This window comes from Thamnophis sirtalis, unplaced genomic scaffold (genome assembly GCF_051295495.1).
Source record: "Thamnophis sirtalis isolate CommonGarterSnake01/CBP01778 unplaced genomic scaffold, rThaSir2_p1.2 scaffold_14, whole genome shotgun sequence".
Lineage (NCBI taxonomy): Eukaryota > Metazoa > Chordata > Lepidosauria > Squamata > Natricidae > Thamnophis > Thamnophis sirtalis.
Genome location: NW_028261394.1, coordinates 36,136,299 through 36,162,256, shown reverse-complemented (window position 1 = coordinate 36,162,256; position 25,958 = coordinate 36,136,299). Strand labels below are relative to the sequence as shown.

Here is a 25,958-nt window from a genome sequence, read left to right as displayed (position 1 = left end):
ACCCGCTGCCGTGGGTGTCCTCCGAACTGCCTGATCGAAAAAGAGAGGGTGGCTCAGCCTCCCGTGGGAACCAAAGCTTCCGCGTGTAGTGAAAGCCGCCGATGAAGCCACGAACGCACTTGGGGAGCCGGAAAAGGCTTCCAAGAGAGGGCCGCCCAAAAGAAAAAGAATAGGCACCCGTCCGGACAGTCGGGGTCCTTAGCCGAGAGCGTAGGAAAGCTGGGGTCCTGCCGGCGGAGCCTGGGCGGATGAGGTCACTCTTTGTGGCGGCTGCCGTTGGCAAGATGGCGCCGGTGTTGGCAGAGAAGAAGCTGCTGGAGCCGGACGGGCCTTTGGCTGCGGACCTCCCCAGCGAGGAGGAGGAAGGCCAGAGCCTCTGGTGAGGCAGCCGGGCCGGGGCTTCAGGCGGCTGCGGGGGAGGTTTTGGGGAGACTGGGCGGGGACGGCGTTGCATCCTCTCCCTTCGCAGGTGGGACTCGGCTTGGCAGGGCCGGTTGAGGGGCTGCCGCCGCCGCCGAGCTCGGCTTCAGCCAAGGGAGCCCCGGGCGGCCTCTTGCAGCCCGTTTTTCCCCGGCGGGATGGCCTCGGGAGGGGCGCCTCCTGCATCTTGGGGAGCTTGCCCTGCCCGCAGGGTGGAGGGGCGGCTGCTCCCTCCCTGCCAAGTCGACAACATGGGCGGCAGCCTTTCCCCGGCCTGGAGCTACTAACCATGGGCATGAGACAACCACACCCATCCTCCCCTCCCGCCTTGGAGGGCGGACAGGTGGATTTCGCCTTCTGCCCGAAATGGGGCTCCTGGCGCTGCATCTTCCCTCCCTCCCTCCCTCCCTTTAGGGGATGCAGAATGCTCTTTTTTTCCTGTACCCCAAAGAGTTGCTGGAGGCTTGGGAGGTTTAAAATGCCTGGCAAGCCTCTGTTTCGGGTTTCTTTGAAGTAGGATGCCTCTAAAGCAGTGGTTCCCAACCTTTTTTTGGCCATGCCCCACCTAAGCACCTCTGAAATCCTGATTCCCCCCCACACACAGATAATTCTTACTCAAAAAGTGAACTCTACTCAGGTGGAGGAAGCCTAAAAGGCCATTTACTTGGTTTAAACAAGGTTCAAATTGCCAACATTAAAAATCAAATTGCCCCCCCTGTAGGATGTGTGCCACACATTGGGAACCACTGCTCTAAAATATTATCCTTCGTACTTGGAGCTTTAATCCTATGCAAAGTAAGCGGACATCCTCCAGCTTTGACATGGCAATTTTGCATCTCACTATTGCTTTCTTTTTTTTCCCCTCACTAACATCTCCCACCTGCTTGGACGTTGTTTATTCCAGGGTCACCAACCTTTCTGACCTCAGGGACCACTAAATTCATAATTTTAAATCCCACGGGCCACTAATATGATTTTTTAAAAAAAAAAGATACATAGTATTTAGTGCAATATAAAAAATGCAAGTAATTGCACCAAAATTTTCTCACGAACCACCAGTTGATGACCGCTGCTTTATTTGATAAAAGCAGAGTTCTGCAGCTAGCCTTATTTGTAAGGATGCTTGGCTGGCATTGCTTCTATACTGATTTCTGTAAACTATGGTGTTTTCTGATTTTATCAGTAGGCTGCTTTTATTTTCATTGATAGTTCCCTTTGTAATGAATTCATGCTTAACCATGGTTTAAGGGATGCATGTATTCTGAACTCCTTTGAGTTGCCATGCATTTTATTTAAAAGGAGCAATTAACTCTTACTCTGGGCTTGCTTTGTGTTTTGTGACTCACTACTATAATCTGTTGTGAAAGAATGCTCTAAAATATGTGAGACGGTGAGAATAAACCCTTTTTGGTCTGTGTACTAGATCTAGAATGTTTCTAGACAGTTAACAAATGTCCAGGATTTCTTTTTGGTTTATTACAGTCACAATCCTTTCTTTATAATTGAAATATTGCAGTCAAATTCTTTAACAAGAGAATAGGTGTGAAAGATAGAGTCAAGGCCTTTGACTCCTGGTAGCCAAGTCTTGTGGGGAGCAACTTTCCATAATATATGCAGTACATAAACTATAGTTCCTTGTTTATTAAAATTTGTACAGCTGTCCATCTCATATAGTGTCATGTTTATAGTGGTTGCTCTCAGAAAACATAATATTCCACTGTTGGTTCATGCTCAAAATCATAGTATTAGTTCAACACTAATTCATAAAAGGTAGGCTTTCCCTCAATTTGTCTTAAAAAATTATGGTTGTAGTCTGATATTATAATGCCTAACATGATTGAATGTAAATGGTAAAGCATAAAAAATTGTTCCTGACCCAAGGATTTAAATATTTATTTACTGTTTGGAAATGACATTTGGACATGAAAACCATAGAAAGCAAAAAAAAAAAAAAAGCTGATTCATTTATTTATAGGATGGTCACTTCTGGGTTTTTTGTTTTTTCTTTTGTCATTCATCCTGTTTTTTGATTTGTATCTTTCATCCTTGACTAAAAAGAATGTTACTTCAATGCAGGTTATCAATATTGAGTGAAGTCTCCACCCGCTCAAGATCTAAATTACCATCAGGCAAAAATATTCTTGTCTTTGGTGAGTATGAGTGAGTAAGTTAGAGGAGGCTATTGGTTCTTCAGGAAGGTTAACTGATGAAAGAAAAAAGCCATTTAATGTGAACGAAAGCCTTTGTTGATAGATTGAATATACATTAGTTAATCTTCACATGGTCTTGTGTGCATTTTGTGAGGCCTCTAGTGCTTCTTACAGACTTAATGGTTCCCCCCCCCCCCCAGTTTTTCTTTTTGAGAAATAATGTTCCCTTTTTGAAGAAGAAAATGAAAGGTAATTGATATTTAACAAGTTAGAAAGTGAAAGAAGCAGACTGGCACCATAAAGAGGCCTGGCTTTGTTCTGTAAAATGGAATGTTTCTTCAGCTGCTGTAAAGGTACATACAACTTGTCAATTCAAAGGCATGATATGATTATCTTCCTATTTCTTCTCTTCCTTGCAAACATACTGGCAGGTGATGATGGCTCTGGTAAAACAACCCTGCTGACTAAAATCCAAGGAGTAGAGCATGGCAAGAAAGGAAGAGGGCTGGAATATCTATACCTAAATGTCCATGATGAAGATAGAGATGGTAAAGTCTTTGTTTTACCTGTCTTTTTTTTTTTTTGCCTAAAGTTCAAGGTCAGCTTACCTCAAAGATGTTACTGTCAGAAGTTTAAGTGTCTTTATTCTTTTCACTTTCTTTTTATGTCCTGTTCATTCTCTTTCCTTTGATGCCTACATTCAGGCAATTTAGCAAAATATGCTATTCCCACCACAAAAAATGGCCCTTATTTGTTACCACTTTTAGTACATTCTGCTTCATCATCTCTTTTAGCATTTTTTTTTGTGAAACGCACCACCTCCACTTTTCATTTAAGTCTGGTTTCTGTCCATTTCTCTATCCTGTATACATTTTTCAGAATCCTCCACAGTCATCCTCCTGGCCCACTTGTTGCTCCGTTCGTACAACCTGAAAGCTTTTTTTTTTTGACATTCACTCATCCAGCTTCACTGCTTTCAGAATTACTTGATCCTTTTGTCCTTTCTGCCCTGTGCATTTAAAATTGCTCGTCAGAATGCTTCAGCTGCCCTACTTTTTCTAAGCTTGTCCTCAGAACTCACCTCTGAAAAATGCTGAGTAGTGCAGCATTTCCAAGTCTGGTACACTCTGGATCATCCTTGTCTTCTGTGACCACAATAAACACAAACAGATCTAATTTAATTTCCCAAAATATTAAATTAAAGGGTAATTATGCATACATGGTTGTGGTTTTGTGAATTTTGTGATGCAGTCCTCTAGTCATAAACTATAAATACAAACACAGAGATGTCTGCCTCTAAATACACATGCTAATCAGGTTAAAGGCACAGCATTTAAGAAACATTTCTTGCAAAAATCATGAATTAGGAAAAATACAGACACTGGTGAAATGCTCATGGAACTTCTGAACATTAGTGTGGAGCTGAGTGATACAAATTGTAGCAATAAACTCAAAGATGAAGCAGCTGAAACCAGAAGCTTTATCCAGATTTATCCAGCCAATTTGGAAAGACCATCCTAGTATTTTTAGGTAAGAATGTCTGAAATAGCTGCACATTCTTGTACTTAGTCAGTCTCTGCTTCTCTCCTCTTTCTCTACCTCTCTGATGCTGACTTCTTGTTTGTAGTCTCCCTTGCAGCAAAGTTGTGCTATATTTAGTGCTGGCTGTATGTACTTGGTGCTTTAGAATGCCTACATTCAGTCAGTGCCAAGTATGTTAATGGATGCTATATCTTTTAATGTGAGAAGAATTTCCTACTTAAAAGGAATTGTCTCCTTTGCAGATCAAACCCGCTGTAATGTTTGGATTCTTGATGGTGATTTGTATCACAAAGGTCTCTTGAAGTTTGCTGTGACAGCAGAATCGTTGCAGGAGACTCTCGTAATCTTTGTGGCAGATATGTCTAGGCCATGGACTATTCTGGAATCCTTACAAAAATGGGCAAGTGTCTTGCGGGAACATATTGATAAACTGAAAATACCCCCAGAAGAAATGAGGAACATGGAGCAACAATGTAAGTTATGTGAGGCTGACATTTCTTTAATGTCCGTGCACTTTATTTAGAAGAGTGCCCGTAACTATATTGAGCCAGGCCAAAAGTCCATTAACACTGTCTACCTTACTTGCCTGCCTGCAGTTTGTGTTTGAGTCTCTTCGTTTTAAACAGCATTGCTAATTATGTGGATTTTGTAATAGAGCATGTAATTTGTTCATCTAATGAAGAATTGGTCATCTGAGAAAGTAGGCTTGTAAATAAATAATATTAGCAATAGCACTTAGACTGATATACCATTTCACAGTGCTTTACAACCCCCCTCTAAGCGGTTTACAGAGTCAGTATATTGCCTCCAAACAATTTTGGGTCCTCATTTTACCCACCTCGGAAGGATGGAAGGCTGAGTCAACCTTGAGCAGGTGAGACTTGAACTGCCAAATTGCAGGCAGTCAACAGAAATAGCCTGCAGTACTGCACTCTAACCACTGCACCACTGTGGCTCATATTCCTGTTCCTTTTACAATACAATTAAATAAATGTTGGAATGATAGAGGTAGGTTAGATTGCATGAGTAACATTTCAGAGGTTTGCACTATGAATGAGGGCATAATGGGTTAGATCTAAATTTGATACTGCCTGGAGTAGAACATTTGACAGTGATGGTTCTTGAGTTAGTCATTACAAAGTTGCTTTGCTGATGAAATGGATTCGTTCTAAGCATGATTGTGTCTCAAAAGTTTTATGGCTTGTAAGATAAACAATATATGGATATACCAATAGCACGTATACCACTTCATAGTACTATGGAGTGTTTTACAACCCTCCATAAGCAGTTTAAACAGTCAGCATATTGCCCCCAACAATCCGGGTCCTCATTTTACTGACCTCGGAAGGATGGAAAGGCTGCCTTGAGACGGTGAGGATCAAACTCCTAGCAGTGAGCTGAATGAGCCTGCAATGCTGCATTGTAAACAACACCGCTAAATAGCTTAAGCTAAAGCAAGCTTTCAAGTTGCTACTTCCCTTTTAAGAAATTGAGGAGAAAAGCGACAATGGAATACTGCTTCCTAAAGCTGCTCTTCTTGAGATTGAAGAGCAATTATTTTCTCCAGTTGTGACAGAGGGAAGTCATACAAAGCTGGTGCCAAAGCACCATGCATTTACCCTGATTTTCCAGGAAGTCATCTTCTGCTGTCAATAGTCGAGTGTGATTTGATGTTTGCCTAATACTAAATTTAGACCCCATTTTCCCTTCCCCTGTTTGCATTGCTGGGCTTCTTGGTTTAATTTGGGCAAAATCTCTGCAGACATTGTTTCGTCCCAGTATGGATCCTTGGCAGCTCTTGTGCAAAGCTCAATTAAACTATTTTCAGAGAGCTGTGTCTTTGTATAGGTAGTCCTCGATTTATGGATCACAAGTGAGAGCCCAAAATTTTTGTTGCTAAATGAAACATTTGTTATCAGGTTTTGCCTCATTTTACAAATTTTCTTGCCGCAGCCGCTAAGTGAATTTTTATAGTTGTTAAGCTAATAAAACAGTTGTTAAACGAACCTGGTTTTTCTATTGTCTTTGCTTGCCAGACGCAGAGACAGTCTGGAAGTTGAGTCATGGCAACTGAACTTTTTTTTCTTTTTTGGGTTGAAAAGTTCTGCTGCTGAGTCAGATAGCTTCTTCAGGCTGTCCATTTCAAATAAAAAACAGAAAAGAAAAGTCAAGTTGCCATGACTCAACTTTTAGACAATTCTACCTACTTGATTATCTTCACTGACAAGCAGAGACAATGGAAAAGCTTGTCATATGATCGCAAGTCTCAGTCACATGATGTCTTGCTTACCAGCCACCTTGCTTAGTAACAATTGTGGGTCCCAATTGTGATCAGTTAGTGAAGACTACTACAATTCATTTAGAATGAATTGATGGTTAACTCGATTGGTTTATTTACTTTAAAAATGTTGAAGAATTTTAACATAAGAATACACTGAGTTTCGACTTGCTTGTTGATATAATCCATGGTGGGCTACTACCGGAACCAGTAGTTTCGGCAATCAGTTGGCCCCACTCACCCACCCCCTTCCTATCCTGTCCTATAGTTCCTTCTTTCTGGCTCAGCTGATTCTCGTGGCACAGCTGATTTCCGCCTCTACTTACTGGGGCTGCCTTAGAAGGTAAGCAGCTGAGCTTCAAAGTGCTGCATTTTGAACGCTGTGTGCAAGCACATTATGCGCGCACACATACATGCAAAGCGTGCAATCACCGGTTGTTAAACCGGTTGCAGCCCACCCCTGGATATATCTTCTAAATTGCGTTTCTAAGAATTATTTCAAAAGCATAATGATGAACTTTCCGTCCTCAAAGTATTCTTCTTACAATGGGCATTGAATGGTGCTGGCGCTGAACTTTAGGGGCTGCAGTGATTATAATCTTGTGCATGGCATTGACCTGGTAGAAAGCCGTTATCCAAAACCGAATAGCATTTTCCAGTAACCAGTTTGTTTATGACACACATGCAAGTGGTGTAGTGATGATCGTGATAATGGTTGATTCATAAAAAAGCAATTGGAGCTATGGAATTCTGGAGGTCCAGCAGGGAGGAAATTCCGCCAAGAGAATCATTAAAAAAAAAACCTTTTTAAAAATACCAACTCTTATTAGAAAAACAATGTGTCATCAGAATTTCTATTCCAAACATTTGGGCACTGTCATCTTTTTCAAGAAGTATACTCTGGCAAGCACTTCCACTACTTGACACAAACATCTCTGGCTCAATGTGACACTGAGCTCATATTATGCTGGTGGTAGGGAAAAAATATATATATTTCAGGTGTCTGAAGCTGTATCACGTGAGTTCATCAAACCTATAAATACTTCCAAATACAGTGAATAAAAGAATGCCTTTCTTCTGCCAAGAAGTTACAGGTTGTGGATTGTATCATTCCACATTTATATGGAAACTTAAATAGACACGTCCGTTACAGTAGAAAAAATGCAAAACACAGAAGTTGTCAGGGTTCCAAGTAACACCCCCAACGAAAGAAGACTCTGAGGCTTGCGTTTCCTCAAAGTTTCATTTTATTAGAGATGTCATATTGACACACCTGGGAAAACCCCGAATCTGAAAGCTTCCAGGTTTTCCCCACAAACGAAAGTTCAAGTCTCTGCCCGGCGCCCACATGTCCATTACATAGTCAAATCAGGCACTGTCCAAAACTGGAGATGCCTCCCAGCCACACCATCGCAGCTGCAGGGCATGATGGCCTTGACTCTCTGAGAAAGGAATGTTATTTTGACTATATATCACCCGTACTCCATGTAATCCCCCCTCCCATTTTCCCACAGCAGAAAATGTGGCAGGCCTGAAGGCCCAATGCAAAAGATGGCCTCCAGGTCTGACACAAGTCATTTCTGTGTATTCCCTGGATGTAGTAATGATTGTTGTGTATCTGTTGTTGTGAGCCGAGATGGTGCAGTGGTTATAGTGCAGTACTGCAGGCTACTTCAGCTGAGTGCTAGCTGCAGTTCGGCAGTTCAAATCTCACTGGCTCAAGGTTGACTCCGCCTTCCATCCTTCCAAGGTGGGTAAAACGAGGACCCAGATTGTTGGGGGCAATAGGCTGACTTTGTAAACCGCTTAGAGAGGGCTGTAAAAGCACTATGAAGAGGTATATAAGTCTAAGTGCTATTGCTATTGCTATCTGTGCCCAAAATGAAAGTTTCCAAAGCTATCGAAAAATGCAAGAATATGTTGTTGTTTTCCACCATAGAAGGAGTTGTTATCTTAGCTAAGGAGGCAGTCATATAAAACAGCTGATTGATTTGATTTGATTTGATTATATTTATATGCTGCCCTTTCCCCCCGAAGGGGACTCAGGGCGGCTCACAATTCAAATCAGGGAAGGGGGGTACAGACAGAAAAATAAAAAGACGAAACATAACAATACATAATTTAAAAACACACAACAGTCAAACCATTCGAGACGGGGGCAACAGCTCTTTAGCCCCAGGCCTGTCGGAACAGCCAAGTTTTAAGGGCTTTGCAGAAGGCCTGGAGGGTGGTGAGGGTTCGAATCTCCACGGGGAGTTCGTTCCAGAGGGTTGGAGCAGCCACAGAGAAGGCTCTCCTCCAGGTAGTCGCCAGTCGGCATTGGCTGGCGGATGGAATTCGGAGGAGGCCTAATCTGTGGGATCTAATCGGTCTAGTGGAAGTAATTGGCAGCAGGCAGTCTCTCAAGTACCCAGGTCCAATACCATGAAGGGCTTTATAAGTGACGACTAGCGCCTTGAAGCGTATCCGGAGACCAATAGGCAGCCAGTGCAGCTCGTGGAGGATAGGTGTTACGTGGGTGAACCGAGGTGCACCCACGATCGCTCGCACGGCTGCATTCTGGACAAGCTGAAGTCTCCGAATGCTCTTCAAGGGCTGCCCCATGTAGAGCATGGGGCGAGACTTGCCATAAAACTAGTGAAAGCTGCTCAGAGTTGTATGTGGGTGACATACACATTTAATAAATAAATGCAGTTGTGCACAGGTGCCTCTTTTGAAAATATCAGCTCCTTCAATAGAGACAAAGCATTTGGCATGCTGCAGATGTTTGTCTTTCCTGGCTCTTGGTAAAGCAAAATTTGACTCTGGCCCAAAGAGCCTTCAAGAATAGATTGCACTAAAACTCCATACAAATGGATTTCAGTGATGTAAGATGCTTCATTTGTGCTGTTGGAGCTACTAATAAATTTGCACCCTCACTTGATTTTGTACTCACTTTTTGGGACATTTATCTCACAAAATAGAAAGGATGGCATTTTTTGGAAGGGTAGCATTCACCAACCTTGAAAATATCTGCAACCATTGGGATATTAAGGGTAAAAGCTAGGAGTACAGTTTCCGAAAGCCTATTAAAAGAAGGCTTGTTCTCTGCACTTCAGGTCTTTTGAATTTTTAATATGCTGAATTCTTGTAGGGTTTCCTCTCCCAGAAAACCTGGCAGAGATAGAGCATTCCCCCCCCCACCCTTTAGCTGCCTGTAGTAGTTTACTGAAAAAGCCTTAAAACAATGAAGCCTTGAGGTTTAATAATAAATTTAATAATGAAGTTACCCAAATTCCATTTTTGAAAAACATTTCTGTTTTTGTTTTTACATTGTGAAGGGTTCTTGGAGACCTGGAAGATTAAGTGGGATAACTGGTAAACATATTAAAACTATTTTGAGGGGGGGAGGAATTGACGGTGTTTTTTTTTTTAACCAAGCAGGTGCTTTGTCCTAATTTTTGCTCTTTAATTTCAAACAATACCTGTTTTTTTTAATAAAGAACATTTGAAACAATAGCTATAGCTTTTAACATTAAAAACATTTTTTTGTTAAACAAAAAACAAAACAAATAAGTATCTGTTTTGTTGTAGTTGTGAAGATTTTTCAAGAATATGTAGAGCCGGAAGGAGGTTATCAGGGATCCCCTCAAAGAAGAGGCCCATCAGGGCAAGAGGAGGAGAATATCGCTCTACCGCTCGGAGAGAATGTGCTGACTCACAATCTTGGGATCCCTATGGTGGTAGTTTGCACAAAGGTAAGCTTGAAGTCCCCTGCCCCGCCCCCAATTTATACAATGGAATTGAATCTTGTTACGCTAAAGAATGAAATCTGATTTGTGGGGAAGATGTTTTTTTCCTCCCTCATATCTTCCTCCCTCCCTATTGTCTCATATCATCTCCCTCCTTCCTTCCCTCTTATATCATCTCCTTCCTCCCTCCCTCTCTCTTCTCTCATATCTTCCTCCCTCCCTATTGTCTCATATCATCTCCTCCCTCCTTCCCTCTTATATCATCTCCTTCCTCCCTCCCTCCCTCTTCTCTCATATCTTCCTCCCTCCATCCCTGTCTTATATCTCCTTCCTCCCTCTATCCCTCTTCTCTCATATCTCCTCCCTCCTCTTCTCTATCTTCCTTCCTCCTTCCCCCATCTCCTTCCTCCTTCCTTCCTGTTTCTTTAACATTCATTTAGTCCAGCAATGAAACTTTGGGCACTTTTGCATGTTCTTTTTTGATTTTGATATCTCTCATATTTCCCATTCTTTACAATCCAGGAAGAACATTGAGTTCCGCCTGCTCCCTTTTTCTTCAGGCTGCCCTTTTGTATATGCTAATTTTAGACTGTTCTGCCAAATATTCGAAATCGCAGGAGATCTCTATTTTAAATTTACACGCCACGCAGCTGACGTGTGTGATTAAATAGCAAATCCGGTCTAAGAAGTTGCATGTTTTTGAATCGGATAAAGCTGCCGTGGGTGCAATGTTTTCAAACAGAAAAACATTGGAGAATGTTATTATCTGTTTTTATTTGTGTACGTTGCCCTGAATTATATGTGGATTGGGTTGGTAGCTATACAAATGGACTAAATGAATAAATACAATTGAAACTTTCTCCTTAATCTCTTCAAAGTTTGCTCTAAATATTGATCTACGCAAAAGTCCGTCTTCCGCACTCATTTTATTGTGTGGCAGATTTTCAGAACTCTTGAGATTCCTTTGGTTGTTTTTTTCCCCAGTGTGACGCAATGAGTGTGTTAGAAAAAGAGCACGACTACAGGGAAGAACACTTTGATTTCATTCAGTCGCACATTCGTAGGTTCTGCTTGCAGTGTATCCTTTTTCCTAAGTTGAAGTGGTATATTAAAGCAGTGCTTTATAAACTTGAAACGATGTTTAACGCGAGTCCAATGCTGTTCTTTGTATTGTTTCCACCAATTGAAAAACAGTCACATGCTATGCTTTCATTTCCCTTTCACGAGCACATTTTCAGATTTAAAACCACAAAGGTCAGCTGTCAGGGTTGCAAGGAATAACCTCAAAGCAATCAAAACTCTCAGGCCTAGAGTTTCCTCAAAGAATATATTTATTTGGGATGTCATATTGGCATGGCTGGTGAAAACCTGACTCTGAAGGGCCCAGGGTTTCCCCCTCTGAAATCAAAGTCCCTTGCCCTCCAGGTCATATGTCCCATCGGATCATAGTCCTAACTCCGACTGGCTTCGGTCCGCACTCTTCCAACACCTGGCAAAGCATCCTTGGCTCCCACAAGACAGGATGTTATTTTGGCTACGTACACATTCCCCCCCCCCCAAACTATCTCTACATCCCCCTCCATATATGCATTCTCACAGCTCCCTCCCGGCCTCCCTGTAGCAACTCTGAAGATGTCTCCAAAATGGGTCTAGGGCTAAACCAGCATCTTCCATTTTCTTGGTGATGGTGAGAGATTTTGTATTTCCAGTAAAGGCTGGTAAATGAACAGCAGTTTTAGATGTTCTGTATCTTAGCAGTGAACAGTTCCAACCCCATGAATGTTGACTCTGAGAGAAAATCTTGCTGTTGTCCTGGATCCTACCTGCCAGTTCAGCTGCTCTTAAGTAGATCTTTCACATTTATAGGATTATGCTGCAAGTGCAATTAGTTAATTTGTGAATTATGTTTAAATTAATAAATTAATTTTGCTAGGAAACAAATTTAGGGATTCTTTAGGGATTCTTATATTTCTTTAAACTGCTTATTGTAATAACTTTTGAATTTGAAAACTTTTAACATGCTCATTTCTGCATTGTGCTACCCTCCTTACCTTGGGCTTAAAATTAGAAGGATGGGCTGCTTCAAACCATTACCATTTGGGCCCATTATCATCAGTACATAGTAAATAAACATATGGCGTAAAGTGTTGGACAGGTGACCAATGCCTAGTTGTGTTACTCTCTCACAGGGGTGCTCTGGGGAAAAGAGGAGAAAGCAGCAACTTACTGTCTTGAATTTCTGAGATAAAGGCAGGATATAAAATTAGCAACTAGATATATCATTTAGAAACAGATACTTACTTTTGAGAGACTTAAATGTATACATTCAGCCCTTGAAATTTGCTACTTTGCCTTGGAATTTTCCTTAAACAAAACGAATAGATGGAGCGGCCTTGATCTATACATCCGTTAAGGAGGAGAAGAACCTTGACTTGTTATATAAGTACATTGTACATAAAAAATATGGCTTTCACTTTGCAACCCCTGCCTTAGTGGTAGAAAAGGACGCAGTTTTTATGTAAGTTGAAGGGCAAAATAAGCATCAAAAGCCTACTGTATGTTGTGGCTGCTAGTGGCCAACGGAGCTGGCTGCAGATTCGGATAGTGAGGAGGTTGGGGAGGAACATGGGCCAGGCTCTGATGAGGGCTCTGTGTCGGAGGCAGAGAGGGGGCGAGAGCCGTATGCCAGTTATCAGCTGCCTTCAGAGTCAGATGTCAGTGAAGCAGACAAACAGCTGGAGCATGTTCCCAGAGTGCCCATGCACAGAGTTGCCAGACAAAGGGAACAGCTAAAGAACAGTGGTCGACTTGGGACTAAGTCCACACACAGGTGGACAATGAATGGCCCCTCCCAGAGGAAATAAAGAGAAGCGAAAGAGAGAAAGGGGAATGGAGTTTGCAGGAGACAATTAGTTTGCTTAATTGGTTCGTGACTCTCCAAGACTCCTTGCCAAGTTTTGCAGATATCGTCCTGGCAGCTCTCCAAGCCAGATAAGCTCTGTGACTGTAAATCCTCCCTCAAAAGAGTTTGCTGGATATGAATGAGCAGAATTCACAGTAAATTAATAAAAGGGTTTCTTGTTTGGACAAGGAGTTCTTTGGAAGCCAAGGTCAGAACACGGTAACTGAAACACAATATTTTTCTGACTTGGTGCAGGGGAGATGAAACCTACGTAAAAGATGCCAATATCTGTCTCAATTCTAATAGAAATATTCTTGAATAATATTGTCTGGATGCAATTAATCTTATAGTAATTCCTATAATTATTTGAAGAGCACCAGTTTTGGAAGAGATGCATAGTTTTCATGCTCTGGGTAGACTTAAGTAACTTCTTGGGATTGGTCTTTTCTGGTTAGCATTTCATCTTCATGCCTTTGGCTCTTTTTTTGAGAAATGTCCTTTGTCTCCGAATTCTCTTTTCTCGGTACCTCCCAGAATTTCCTTTGAAAATTATTGAATTTCAATAAATATGGCAAATAAGCACTGAAATTAGTTTTATTCATTTTAATCATAAAATAAAACTTCCTAGTTCCCAAAACCTGTGAATAAAATTATTACATGTGTGTGATAATTTCATTCACCGCAGCCCTCCTCCCTGCCCATCAAATAAATTGCCTCAATTTACAAGTGTCTCTTTTCAAGGGGAATAAAAGACAAGCAAATCACTCCTTTATGTCCAAAAACACATTTCTGAAAAAAAGATGTGCTTGCAAGAATGGCAATTCTTTTCTCTAGACCTGCTGGCTGGGACAATGAAAAGAAAATTGCAATCCTGCATGAGAATTTCACAACAGTGAAGCCGGAAGATGCATATGAAGACTTCATCGTGAAGCCGCCTGTAAGAAAGGTATGGCTGCTTTGAACTCTGCTCCATTATCCTTTATGTGAAACTAGCTGCTGGCCATTGACACTGAAGTTCATACCGTATTTCCTCGAAAATAAGACAGAGTCTTATTTTCTTTTGACCCCCGAAATAAGCATTTGGCCTTATTTTCACAGAGATCTTATTATTTTTGAGGTGCAGGAGGCAGTGAGTGTGGTCACCTCATGGCTGCTGCTGTGCTGCAATATTTTTTGGAAGGGCTTATTTTTGGGAGAGGGCTTATTTTAGCGTAGGCACTCAAAAGCCCAATTGGGCTTATTATCTGTGGAGGTCTTATTTTCAGGGTATTTTAAATTACATTAAACTTTTGTTTGGCATCTGTAATGCGGAGTAGTGAATCTGCTAACTATTCACTTATGAACTACTTGGAGAAGTGCTTCTTGGGACTTTGTTGACTAACAAAGAGCACTTACAAAAAACAGAACGCTACTTTCCACCCCAGGCAAGGAGCTGTAGTTTGGCATGGAAAAGACCAGAATAAAATGGCTTGGGTCCAACTAACCATGAGTGAAAGAGTGCTCTGAGACATGGAAGCGTTCTGAGGAGGCTTTTGATGTACGTCTTCCCCTGCCTCAGGCACAGAATTTTGCAGGAGGAACCCAGAAAATATTTCCTTCTTAACTACCTGAGTTTATCAGCCTGGCAGTCATCTTTGTAGTCCAACAGCATTTAACATGTGCAGGCTGTGGCTGCTTGTGCCTATACAGTCTAAAAATGCTGGTCCAGAAGTGGAAGTTAAGCCCTACAGTTCCTACTCTGGCAGCAAATCAAGGAAGCTGATTACTCCTTAGCTGTATCTGAGAAAGTCACTCTCCCCGTGTGGTGAGAGAAGCCAATGGCTTCTTTTGCGTATGGAGAAATGGGTCTTTCCTAGAACGGAGCTGTGTTCCACCCCTTTCCATGCACAGCAAATGAGGGGGGTGTCATTTGCAAGGGGTTGCCCTTGCAATGTCCAGGGGCCATCTCCGGGCCTTCTTCTCTGGGTTGAACTCAGCCCAGAGTGACTGTTCAGCAGGACTTCTAACCCTAAAACTCCACGCTTACGAAGTGGAATGGAAAGTTGCTACCATAAGCCAGGCATTTGCACGTAGCAATTTTCTGCAGTTTCCACACATTACATCCCAGGTTGGCGTGTGTAGGGGTGAGAGGGACACCCTTGTGTATTGTTTCTTTCCTTGTGTGTGTGTTTTTCCCCCCTAAGATCCAAACAGGTGTTTGCATCCACACTTCTTGCATTTATTACACCAGATGTCAAGGCGTATAATAATCTCCCTCCGCCCCTCCCCTTGACTGCTCTTAATGGAGATCATTTCAGATAACTGAACATCTGTTTGTGAGAAAACCCTTTCCTCCCTTTTTTTTTTATTTCCCTTGTCAGTTAGTTCATGATAAAGAGTTTGCGGCAGAAGATGAACAGGTCTTTCTGATGAAGCAGCAGGTAAGTGGAGGAAAAAAGCACTATTTTCTGTTTTTGCTTGTCTCTGGTGCTTAGGATACTTTAAAATAGGGTCTATGCATCATGAGGCTTTGGGTCTCAATGCAGCCCCCTAATTCCCCCCTCCCCCCAATGCTCCCTTTTTGTAGCCTTTGCATCCCTTTTTGATCACAGTTGCAGAAAACCCACCTTCATGGTTTGCTGGCAGGTAAAGCTCAAAACATTTCAACCTATACTTCTCAAATTAGAGGAACATCATCCTGGTCTTCTCCATAGAGCATTGACTACTTAGCATTATTATCCTACCACTACAGACCATAATCCTCCTCTTTTTCCTATGATAGTAAGTCTTCAATGAATCTCCAGTAAGCAGAATCCTTGCCAGAAGGACCAGGCTGTAAAGCTCCATGGGAAAAAAATAATTCCCAGAACTTCTATGCAGAGCGAAAGCGATGCTTTCTCTGTTTTGCGTGGTGGCTTTCTCTCAAAAGCAATTCTTGGAATTGTAGTTGTCTGATGTAGTGAAAGAGATCACTGTGTCTGGTCACATGGGGCTTCTCTAATTCGTGGATGAGCTGTTTCCTTAGGGTAATTTTGAATTTTAATTTAGAAATACTGCTCTTTTTTTTTCATTTGAAACTAGTGACTCTGATTCACCCTTATCAGACATTTATAACATAGGCACAATATGCCATCACCCTGGTGTTGCTGAACACATCTGCCATTGTCCTTCACTGTTAACTATGCTAGATGAATTCGTGTTCACAAACATCTGGAGTGCTGTACCTTGTGCCTCCATGAGCGAGTTTGTTTGTTTGTATCCTGCCTTTATTATTTTTGCAAATAACTCAACATATCGAAAACCCCTTCCTCACCTCAACCAGCCCTTGTAAGATTAGGACTAGAACTAGCCCAGTCTCCTGCGTATTGACCTTAAGTCACACAACCAGCTTTTATTCCTCAGGTGGGACTAGAACTCAGAGTCTTCTACTTTCTAGCATGGTGCCACAGCCACATCACCTCTCCTCTTTAACAATACAAAATCTAGTGGGGGGAAAAAGCTTTCTAAAATAAAATGGTGTATCGCTGTTTTTTGGATAATCAGTTGACAGGACTGTGACTTTTCTTTCAGTCATTCCTTGCCAAGCAGCCGGCAACCCCTACAAGAGCTTCTGTAAGTACACATACTTAAAATTGGTTACATTCCATAAGGCAGTATAATCAGATAAGAGACAAGAATATTAAGAGTAATCCACCAGTGAACATCTCAGGAATGTGAAATTGTTTGACAGATGATTGCACTCCACCAAGGGAAATCTGTATTTTATTAATGACTTCAATTCATTGTTGTACACACACAATCCTAAGTTGCATTAACAGAGAGATACAATCAAGACCAAGGGAGGTACTAATACCACTCTACAAAGCCTTAGTAAGACCACACCTAGAACATGGCATCCAGTTTTGGTCACCACACTATAAAAAAGACGTTGAGATTCTAGAAAGAGTGCAGAGAAGAGCAACCAAGATGATTAGGCGACTGGAGGCTAAGAACGGTTGCAGGAACTGGGCATGGCTAATCTAGTGAAGAGAAGGACCAGGGGAGACATGATAGCAGTGTTCCAATATTTGAGGGGCTGCCATAGAGTGGAAGGGGGTCAAGCTATTCTCCAAAGCACCTGAAGGCCAGACAAAGAAGAGTGGATGGAAACAGAACAAGGAGATATTCAACCTGGAAATGAGAAATTTTGATGATGAGAGCAATCAACCAATGGAACAGAAGTTGTCTTTGGAAGTTGTGGGAGCTTCATCCCTGGAAGCTTTCAAGAAGAGACTGGACTGCCATTTGTCAGAAATAGTGTAGAGTCTGCTTGGGCCAAGGGTTGGACTAGATGGCCTACAAGGTCCCTTCCAACTCTGTTAATCTGTATCTAAGGTGGTATTTTACAAAAAGATGGCATCAGTAAAACCACACTCTGTTGCTTTTTATCATTGTCCAGGAATCTCCTGCTCGTGGCCCTTCTGGCTCGCCCCGACCGCAAGGCAGGACAGGCCCTGCCGCCGTCCCCAGCGCCTCGCCAATAGCATCCGTCAAGAAGCCAGATCCGGCTATTAAAAGTATGCAGTTCACTGTAGAATGTTTGTTTTGTTTTGAACTTTGCCGGGGTGCAGCATTTTATGGTCTGTCGGTTCAAAGGCTGTGGGGATGTTTGGAAAGTTTTTTTGTGAACTGCTACACTGATCATTAGCATAATGAAACTTGCTATGGTGAAAAAAGTCGAATCTCTTAAATGTAATTTTAAAAAAAATCATTTTCAATTATAGCATTTTAAAAAAACCGTAAATCTCACCTCCTGCTTTAATCCTTCATTGGATGTAATAATTAGAGGTGTATCTTCATAATAAATCCATGCCCAAGCAAGAAGATAAAAACATTTTAGGAAAGCTAAGGTGTTTTTGGAACAATAGTGGATCTATGGCTAGAAAAGGCAGCAGATCCCTCCCCCTCTCATGTTAATCAAATACAGATATATTGTTAACTACTGAAGCTATAGTACAGTAGTATGTTTTGATGAAGATGATATGGTTTTATTTGAAAGCCAGTGTAGTCTAGTGGTCAAAGTGCTGGACTAGAGGTTAGAGGAACCAGATTCTAGATCTCCCTTCGGCCCGGAAGCCATCTAGGTGATCTTGGACAAGTAGTGAAATCCAGCAGGTTCTGACAGGTTCCGGAGAACCGGGAGCGGAAATTTTGAGTAGTTCGGAGAACTGGCAAATGAAATGCCACCTCTGGCTGGCCCCAGAATGGAGTGGGAATGGAGTTTTTGCAGTAACCTTCCCCTGGAGTGGGGAGGAAATTGAGATTTTGCAGTATCCTTACCCTGCCACGCCTACCAGGCCACACTACACCCATCAAGCCATGCCCACAGAACCGGTAGTAAAAAAAATTGAATTTCACCACTGTCTTGGACCAGTTATGCCCTTCTTAGCCCAAATCAGTATTGGGCCTTGTAACAATAGCCCCCTTGTTGCATCATGCACTTTTCTGCAAGAAATCGCCCTCATGCAAAAACGAAAAGGATGTTGCAATGAAATGGGAAAATGGGTAACAAGATCATGGTCTGTTGAACACATACACACAAACACAAACACAAAATTTTGCAGGATCCAATCTGGGTCGGTCACCAGGACCAGAGGTTTTAGTCTTCCAAGGTTTCGGACTCGAGCTGGAGCCCATCCTCAGGGAACTTTGCTCTAGCAGAATGTAACATTCTGGTCCTGGTGACCGACCCAGATTGGGTTCTGCTGTTAACACCATTCTGGGATACGTCTTATTTGCCTTCACACAAAATTTTCCATATAATCCCACCTTTGACCTCAGAAAGATGATCAGTGTCATGGTTTTCTTCTTTTATTTCTCAGCTTCTGTTTTGAAAGTCAGTTTCTTTTAAGGGTCAGCATTTGCCCACCTTTGCCCACTTTCAGCGTTTGCCTCTTCCTCCTTAGACAATGCGGCAAGCGAAGGCGTGCTAGCCAGTTTCTTCAACAGCCTCTTGAGTAAAAAGACAGGTTCTCCCGGGAGCCCTGGTGCAGGAGGAGGCGTGCAAAGCACCGGCAAAAAATCAGGTATTGTCCAAAAGAAGCCATTTCTCCTTAATTTCATTGGGCCCATTTACATGCAGTACTTCGTAATCTCTGGTTTTAACCAGGGTGGATTTGATTTAAATTGAGTCAATTTAAATCACTAGTAAATAGGCTTAAATCGATTTAAATCATAATTTTTAAAGAGCAACTGTCATCTCTGTCTCGCAGCAGCTCCTCCTCTGACCTGCGGTTGACTCACCAACAGTCCCATTCACTTTAATGGGACGGCTGGTGATGCAGCAGTGATCCAACACGGTGAGGGATGTGGCGGGCAGCAGGTGAGTGGATGCCCGCTAACAGGCGCTGCCAAGATGGATCTGAAATGACAAGTGCTCTTTAAATGTAAGCACTCCTTGCTTGGTAGTTAGAATCTTTAATATTATTATTTGCAAACAAAATGAAGGTTTCCTATTTAGCTTGCAGAGCTTGGATTCATTGAATGAGTTTACCAGAAATGTAAATATTGCAGAATATACATCCTCAGCGGAAATCGCGGGTGGCCCTGCCCACCTGCCCCGACTCTATGGCATCCCATTTAGGCACTTTTTTTTGAGCCAAAATGAATGTGCGGAAGCCTGAGTGCATGCGCGGACGGGACAGGGCGCGTGTGCTCACATTTGCGAACCGGTAGGGAAGGTAAGTGAATACCACCCCTGAGCCTCATGCTACATAACTAAACTCCATTTCATGCTGAATACACTAAATGATTAATGTATCTGAAATTGAAAACTATCTTTAGATAGATTTTTACTCCAAAAGCATTTTATGAAAATAAATTTAATTTAAAAAACCCGATTTAAATTTTAAAAAATATGAGTTTTTTTTTATTTAAAAAGTCTTCAATTCCCCCTCCCCCTCTGGTTTGAATGAATTTTCTGCATACGTATACTGTGCCTTCCTTTTTTTATAGGGCAAAAACCTGTTTTGACGAATGTCCAAGAGGAGCTGGATAGAATGACTCGCAAGCCAGACTCGGTAGTAACGTCCAACTCCTCTCTGGCGGAGAACGAAGCTTGAGAATCCTTGAACCTCCATATGTAAATGACCAAATAGTGATGTACATTGACCTGATAACACCAGGAGCTTCCTGCTGTGGCAGATGCTATCAGTTTTTTCTTGGGGAAATGAAATTTAACCTTCATTGGCTTGTCCCAGTGTCAAGTGCACATTCAGGAAGTTTTGCGTCTAAATTTCCTCTGTTTTACGATAACCATTTTAGAGTTTAAATAGGGCATTTCTCTTAATTTGGTTGCAAGCAATAGGGAGAAGCGCACAGAAGCAAGAGGTGGAGTTCCTGCTGAAAAGCCACGAGCTGCTGCTGGCACGGAGGAAGCGCCAAGTCCTCTCTGTTTTGTTTTTCCAAGTTAACTGGAGTTGGCCATGAAAATGCTTACTTGTGTTTGTAGAGGGTGCGATGTAGCAGAATGTTGGTTGGTTGGATGAATGAGTGTGTACAAAATGCAGTGTTTTGAAAGGATAAAAGGCAAGACCTGATCCGTAGAAGCGAAAAGCACGTTGGATGTAAATCAAATAATCATGTCGGGAAAAAAAATAAAGTAAAATAAATGCCTTTGCAGTAGGGAAACAGAAAATACGAGCATCATGGGAACTATTCCGATGGCATTTTTTTTTCCAGTTCTAATAAGAAGATACATTAAAATATGGTGGGTGCTCTTTTTGTCATAACTGACATGGGGAGAAACTTGTTCAGACCAAGTGCCTGGCACAGTGTGAGATGTGTCTTCTTGAAGGTGCTTGAACCTCTTGTGCACTATTGTACAAACAGTGTCTGTTTAATTTTTTTATTTTATTTTAACCTGGTAACTTTTGATCGCCAGGTTGAATTTTTTGCATCCTTTTTTTTTTCTTCCCCTGATAACTTTTTTTTTCTTTTTCTTTTCCTTTCTTTTTAATACCAACCATCTGGCCTGTTAAGAGGAATGAGGGACATGTCATTTCTCTGTAATGAAATGGAAACGCAAATCTTTCTTTTGTATCCAAGAGTTAATTGCAAAGGTCAACACTGATTTTCTGCCTTAAGGCTTTAGAAACCCCTATGGTGAGTTTGGGGTAGCCTCCAAAATTCTCGTTCCAGATTGGATTAAACAAAGGGTTGTAGGTATACGCAGGAGAAGGGGAAAAAAACAACGCAGACTTACGTGACTTCATTACATTTGTGCTTTACCCCTTCGGTGTTGCCTTTTCAATGTGGAAATGATTTTGACGGTTGGCTCCTGTTGCTGCTCAGACGAGATCCTGTAGCCACTTGGAGTAAGACTCCCACAGTTAATCGAAATGGCACTTTTGAGTTTCTGTACAATTTATTTGACAGAGAAACACTAACTTATTTGTACCAAACTTGTTTGTAAGCAACACATTGGAGGGATATACCACCATGGATGATGCAGAGTTTACTTTGTATTGATAAAAAGGTTTTTTGTGTTAACGTTAAATCTTGTTTCTGAATAGAACAACCCTAATATTTATATACCTATATCTATATATATTGTTATATATACGAAATAAATTGACCACTAACACATTACTGGATGTAATTGCAACCCACCTGTTGTAGAGAGAGGCCATTCCTCTTTGTTTTTGTAAGTCTGTCTAAGGCTAGCTAGAAAACTAAGAGTATTTACTTGCATTAACATAACATGAAAGTACGTTTACTCATGTCAGTTACTTTTTTTTTTAATACAATACATGTTCAACTACATTACAAAACTCAGTTTTGCCCAATGTTACCTGGCTCTTACACTGAGAGGTTGTGATCAGGGAATTTGGTGTGTCTTTTGGCTGCCATTACAAGCCAGCGTAGGCTTTGCTATATTGTAAAATTAGCCTTGTGCCATCCCAATAGTAATAATTCAATCTGTCCCCATGGCAGGACCTTTTAAGTACACCCTATTCCAGTGATGGGGAACCTTTTCAGCCCCGAGTGCCCACAAACCGGAATGCATGTGCATGCGCGCGCACCCAAGCATGGGAAATCCGAAGACCAGCTGGTAGGTGGGTATGTGTGCTCCTGCCAGCTGCTCTTTGGGTTTCTGCCGTGTGTGTGCACACTAGCCAGCTGGTCTTTGCGCATGTAAGAGCACTGAAAACCCGAAGATCAGCTGGCCTGCCAGCGTATGCCTGTTTTGGGGGTGTTTTTCGGCTCAAAAAAGGAGTCTGAAAACAGCCTGAAAAATGGCCTGGTTTTTGGCTGTTTGCCAGAGCTCTGGAGAAGACCTGCTGGCCGATGCGCAAGTGCACACAGGAAACCAGAAGAGCAGCTGGCAATGTTGCACATGCCCAGAGAGAGGGCTTTGTGCGCCACCTGTAGCATGGCTGCCATAGGTTCTCCATCACGGCCCTATTCAGTAACTACAGTTTTGGTGCCATTTATACATGTAGAACCAGTGAGTGTATTGAGATGATTGAATTTATGCTTGGATCTGAATAGATGGAGTGTAACAGTTATGGGGTGGTTGTTTTTGATGGATTGGCCGTTCCGAAGATGATTATGGCAGCCGGATGATTTCATGGAATTCTGGAGAATAAAACCTTTAAGATTGAAACTGGGTTTGGGGAAAACACAACAAATTATTTACTGCTGTTCTAAGAGCACCAGTTAGGTCTCAAGGCCCAACTGGGTCTTATTAAAAGTTTTGTCACGCACCAAGATAATTTACTTTTTTTTTTTTTTTAAGCTGTAGACAACAGGATTTTTTTTTATTTGCATAAAATGAACGTTGGATTTGCAAAACAAAAAAGGCCAATAGCATATGCCTTTCCAGTTCTACAAAAGATTCATTGGGACTCATACAGAATTTGGAAATGCCCCCACCCCCACCATCTACTCTTCCACTTTGCAAGTGAATGCTCCTAGTTTTTCAAAAGAAGGAAACTGTAAGTGATGTGATGTTTGTCAGTTGCCAAAGTCTAGCAACTTTGGAAAGCTGCACCATTGTCTTTTCTGGTGTTCTCAAGCATTAGAACCAAAGGCCAAATGCAAAACAGCCTTTTATGTTTAAAACTACCGTTTTAAGTTTATTTTCAGGATTCACTTTTATGGAAGACTGTTAGAATTACTACCTGGCTCTATTTATATTGCATATAATAATTGCATCTGCTGTTCATGTTTAAACTAAAGTAATAATATATTGGACTTGAAGATAAGGCAAATATAAATCAGTTAAGGATTGGCCCGCCATCAAAAATTTTGTTTTATGCTGCTTGATTTTTAAGTTTGCACTTCTATTGGCATTTTAAAACTCGTTTAAACAGAACTTGTACGTACGTATTTAATTTAACACATTGAAAGTGACTGAACTTAACCATACCCATGCTGTAAATGAAAGTTTTCTCTCTCCTGTATTCAGTTTATTGATGTTTTTAACTTTTCAATGGAGACTGCAGATGTATCCAGCACAAACCCTTAGTCCAGTTGTATGGCTTTAACCAGGTGAAGTCCTGTGGAACCTTGCTTTCTAGTGCTGGCGAAAATGAGGACATGTCTTTAACGGCTTCAAATAAACACCAACCAAGATGACTTACCTGTGTTGGGTCACCTTTTTTCTCCCCCTTTTGGCAAGGTGGGCCATTTTGAAGAATGCTAAATTGAAGCAAACACTAAATATAGAGATGTGTTTCCAGACTGATCAGCTTTTTTCTTAGGGTGGGTAAATTTTCTTACTTTTTTGCTGAGAACGTAGAAAGGATTGTAGCTAAGCAGCCGAACGACTGAGAAAATACTGTCTGAAATCCTAGAGAGACAGAGTCATTTGTGTATTGGGCAAGGCCAGTGTGCAGATGACGTGTTCCCCCAAACTGAGAAAATACTATCTGAAATCCTAGAGAGGAAGAATCATTCGCATAATGGGTAAGGCCAGTATGCAGATGATGTGTTCCCCCAAACGGAGAAAATACTGTCTGAAATCCTAAGAGAGGCAGATAGCAGTAGACTTATATACCGCTTCATAGGGCTTTCAGCCCTCTCTAAGCGGTTTACAGAGAGTCAGCATATTGCCCCCAACAATCTGGGTCCTCATTTTACCCACCTCGGAAGGATGGAAGGCTGAGTCAACCCTGAGCCGGTGAGATTTGAACCGCTGAACTGCTGATCTAGCAGTAGCCTGCAGTGCTGCATTTAACCACTGCGCCACCTTGCAATATGCAGAATCATTCGGCATATTGGGGAGGGGCAGTATGCCGATTGAAGTGGTCCCCCCAAACTGAGAAAATACTGTCTGAAATCCTAAGAGAGGCAGAATCATTCGGCATATTGGGGAGGGCTAGTATGCAGTTGACATGAACCCTCATCACTGGAACTCTAGTCAAATGAATTATTAGTTTTCAGCCATGTGATTTCCCCCTCCCCGACTAAGGATTCTAAAGGTGTCCACACTTAAAATCTCCCTGCCCCCCCCCAAAGTGCACTATTGTTGCTAGTTTTCAAGTGCATTAATTCATGTCTTGGAGGGTTTAAAAATGAGAATGGTACAAGTCTATTCCTACAGTCTCCCCGACCCCATTTCCAACTTTTAAGATAGACCAAAAAATGGGACAGTCATGGAGGTTTCTTGACAAATTGCAAGCTGCAGGCCTATAATGTGCTGAACCTCGCTTGATGAGTGATAGCTTCATATTCTTCTAAAATGTAGAAAAATCCTATACTTTCTTTGATGGGCATCAGTGACTATTTTGGGATATTTTTCTAAGTAAAATGAATGCAATGTATTGTTATATTGCATTGATCTTAAGGGGCCCTTTTCTACCAGATGTCCGTTTTCAAGATTAAATAGGGATAGGATATTCCAGATGCCCTCCGAAAGATACTGGATGCTCAGACCTAGATACTGGATTAACTTAGTAGTAGCCCTCTGCCTCACCATTTAGGTGTGCCAGGTGGCGGGGTGTTTTTTTTTTTTTTTTGTAAGATAAAAATATTCCTAAGAGAGCATTTGGATTTAATTTACAGACCTATGAGTTTAGCTTCATTATTTGTTGATACAACAGATGTATTTTATGGCCCTATTAATGTTTTACTCAAATGCTGTAAGCAGCCAGAATTTGGAGAGTAAGGCAGCATATAAATTTTGGTAAAGATCCATCACCACACTCCCTAGAATAGCTCTGAAGTCTTTAAACCTTAGAAAATGGTAAATATCTGTAACCTGGTCCTTTTTTTTGACAAATTATCATCCAAATAATTCCCATTTTGTCACTAGCTGCCACTCACCAGGAAAGCCATTCTAAGTAGTTTTCTTCCCCTATTTGAGGGGTCATTCATATTATACAGTGAATATTCCAGGTATACTTATACTTACCAATTGCAAGTAGTTCCTCATGTTCTCTGCAGTGTATTTTAAAGCAAGCTGTGGAGGAGAGAATCTGTTCAATAGCAGTAGTAGACTTATATACCGCTTCATAGGGCTTTCAGCCCTCTCTAAGCGGTTTACAAAGAGTCAGCATATTGCCCCCAACAATCTGGGTCCTCATTTTACCCACCTCGGAAGGATGGAAGGCTAAGTCAACCCTGAGCCGGTGGGATTTGAACCGCTGAACTGCTGATCTAGCAGTAGCTTGCAGTGCTGCATTTAACCACTGCGCCACCTTGGCTCTTTTAGTTCTTTGGTTCAGAGAGGCCACGCATTTAAAGAGAAGCTGATTTATTCCAATCATGCTGGAAGCCACTCTTCTTTAAATTTCAAGGCCAGATGTGTTGGCCTACAGAACAAGATTTTTTCAATGTGGTTAGTTGCGAAGTCGTGTCCGACCCATCGCAACCCCATGGATAACGTTCCTCCAGGCCTTCCTGTCCTCTACCATCCTCTGAAGTCCATACAAGTTCACACCTGCTGCTTCAGTGACTCCATCTAGCCATCT

The 25,958-nt window shown here is 41.8% G+C and overlaps 1 protein-coding gene across 1 annotated transcript; it reads left to right on the top strand.

Moving 5' to 3' along the window:
- The first annotated feature begins 248 nt into the window (after nucleotides 1-248).
- Nucleotides 249-23,622, top strand: DYNC1LI2 (dynein cytoplasmic 1 light intermediate chain 2). Its single transcript, XM_087729191.1, has 13 exons — nucleotides 249-379; nucleotides 2,497-2,570; nucleotides 3,002-3,118; nucleotides 4,355-4,585; nucleotides 9,964-10,127; nucleotides 11,106-11,199; nucleotides 12,504-12,639; nucleotides 13,858-13,969; nucleotides 15,384-15,443; nucleotides 16,573-16,614; nucleotides 17,441-17,558; nucleotides 18,948-19,067; nucleotides 19,996-23,622. Exons 1-13 carry the CDS (start codon nucleotides 249-251, stop codon nucleotides 20,100-20,102), a joined length of 1,506 nt encoding a protein of 501 aa, XP_087585317.1. The 3' UTR covers nucleotides 20,103-23,622.
- The last annotated feature ends 2,336 nt before the right edge of the window (nucleotides 23,623-25,958 follow it).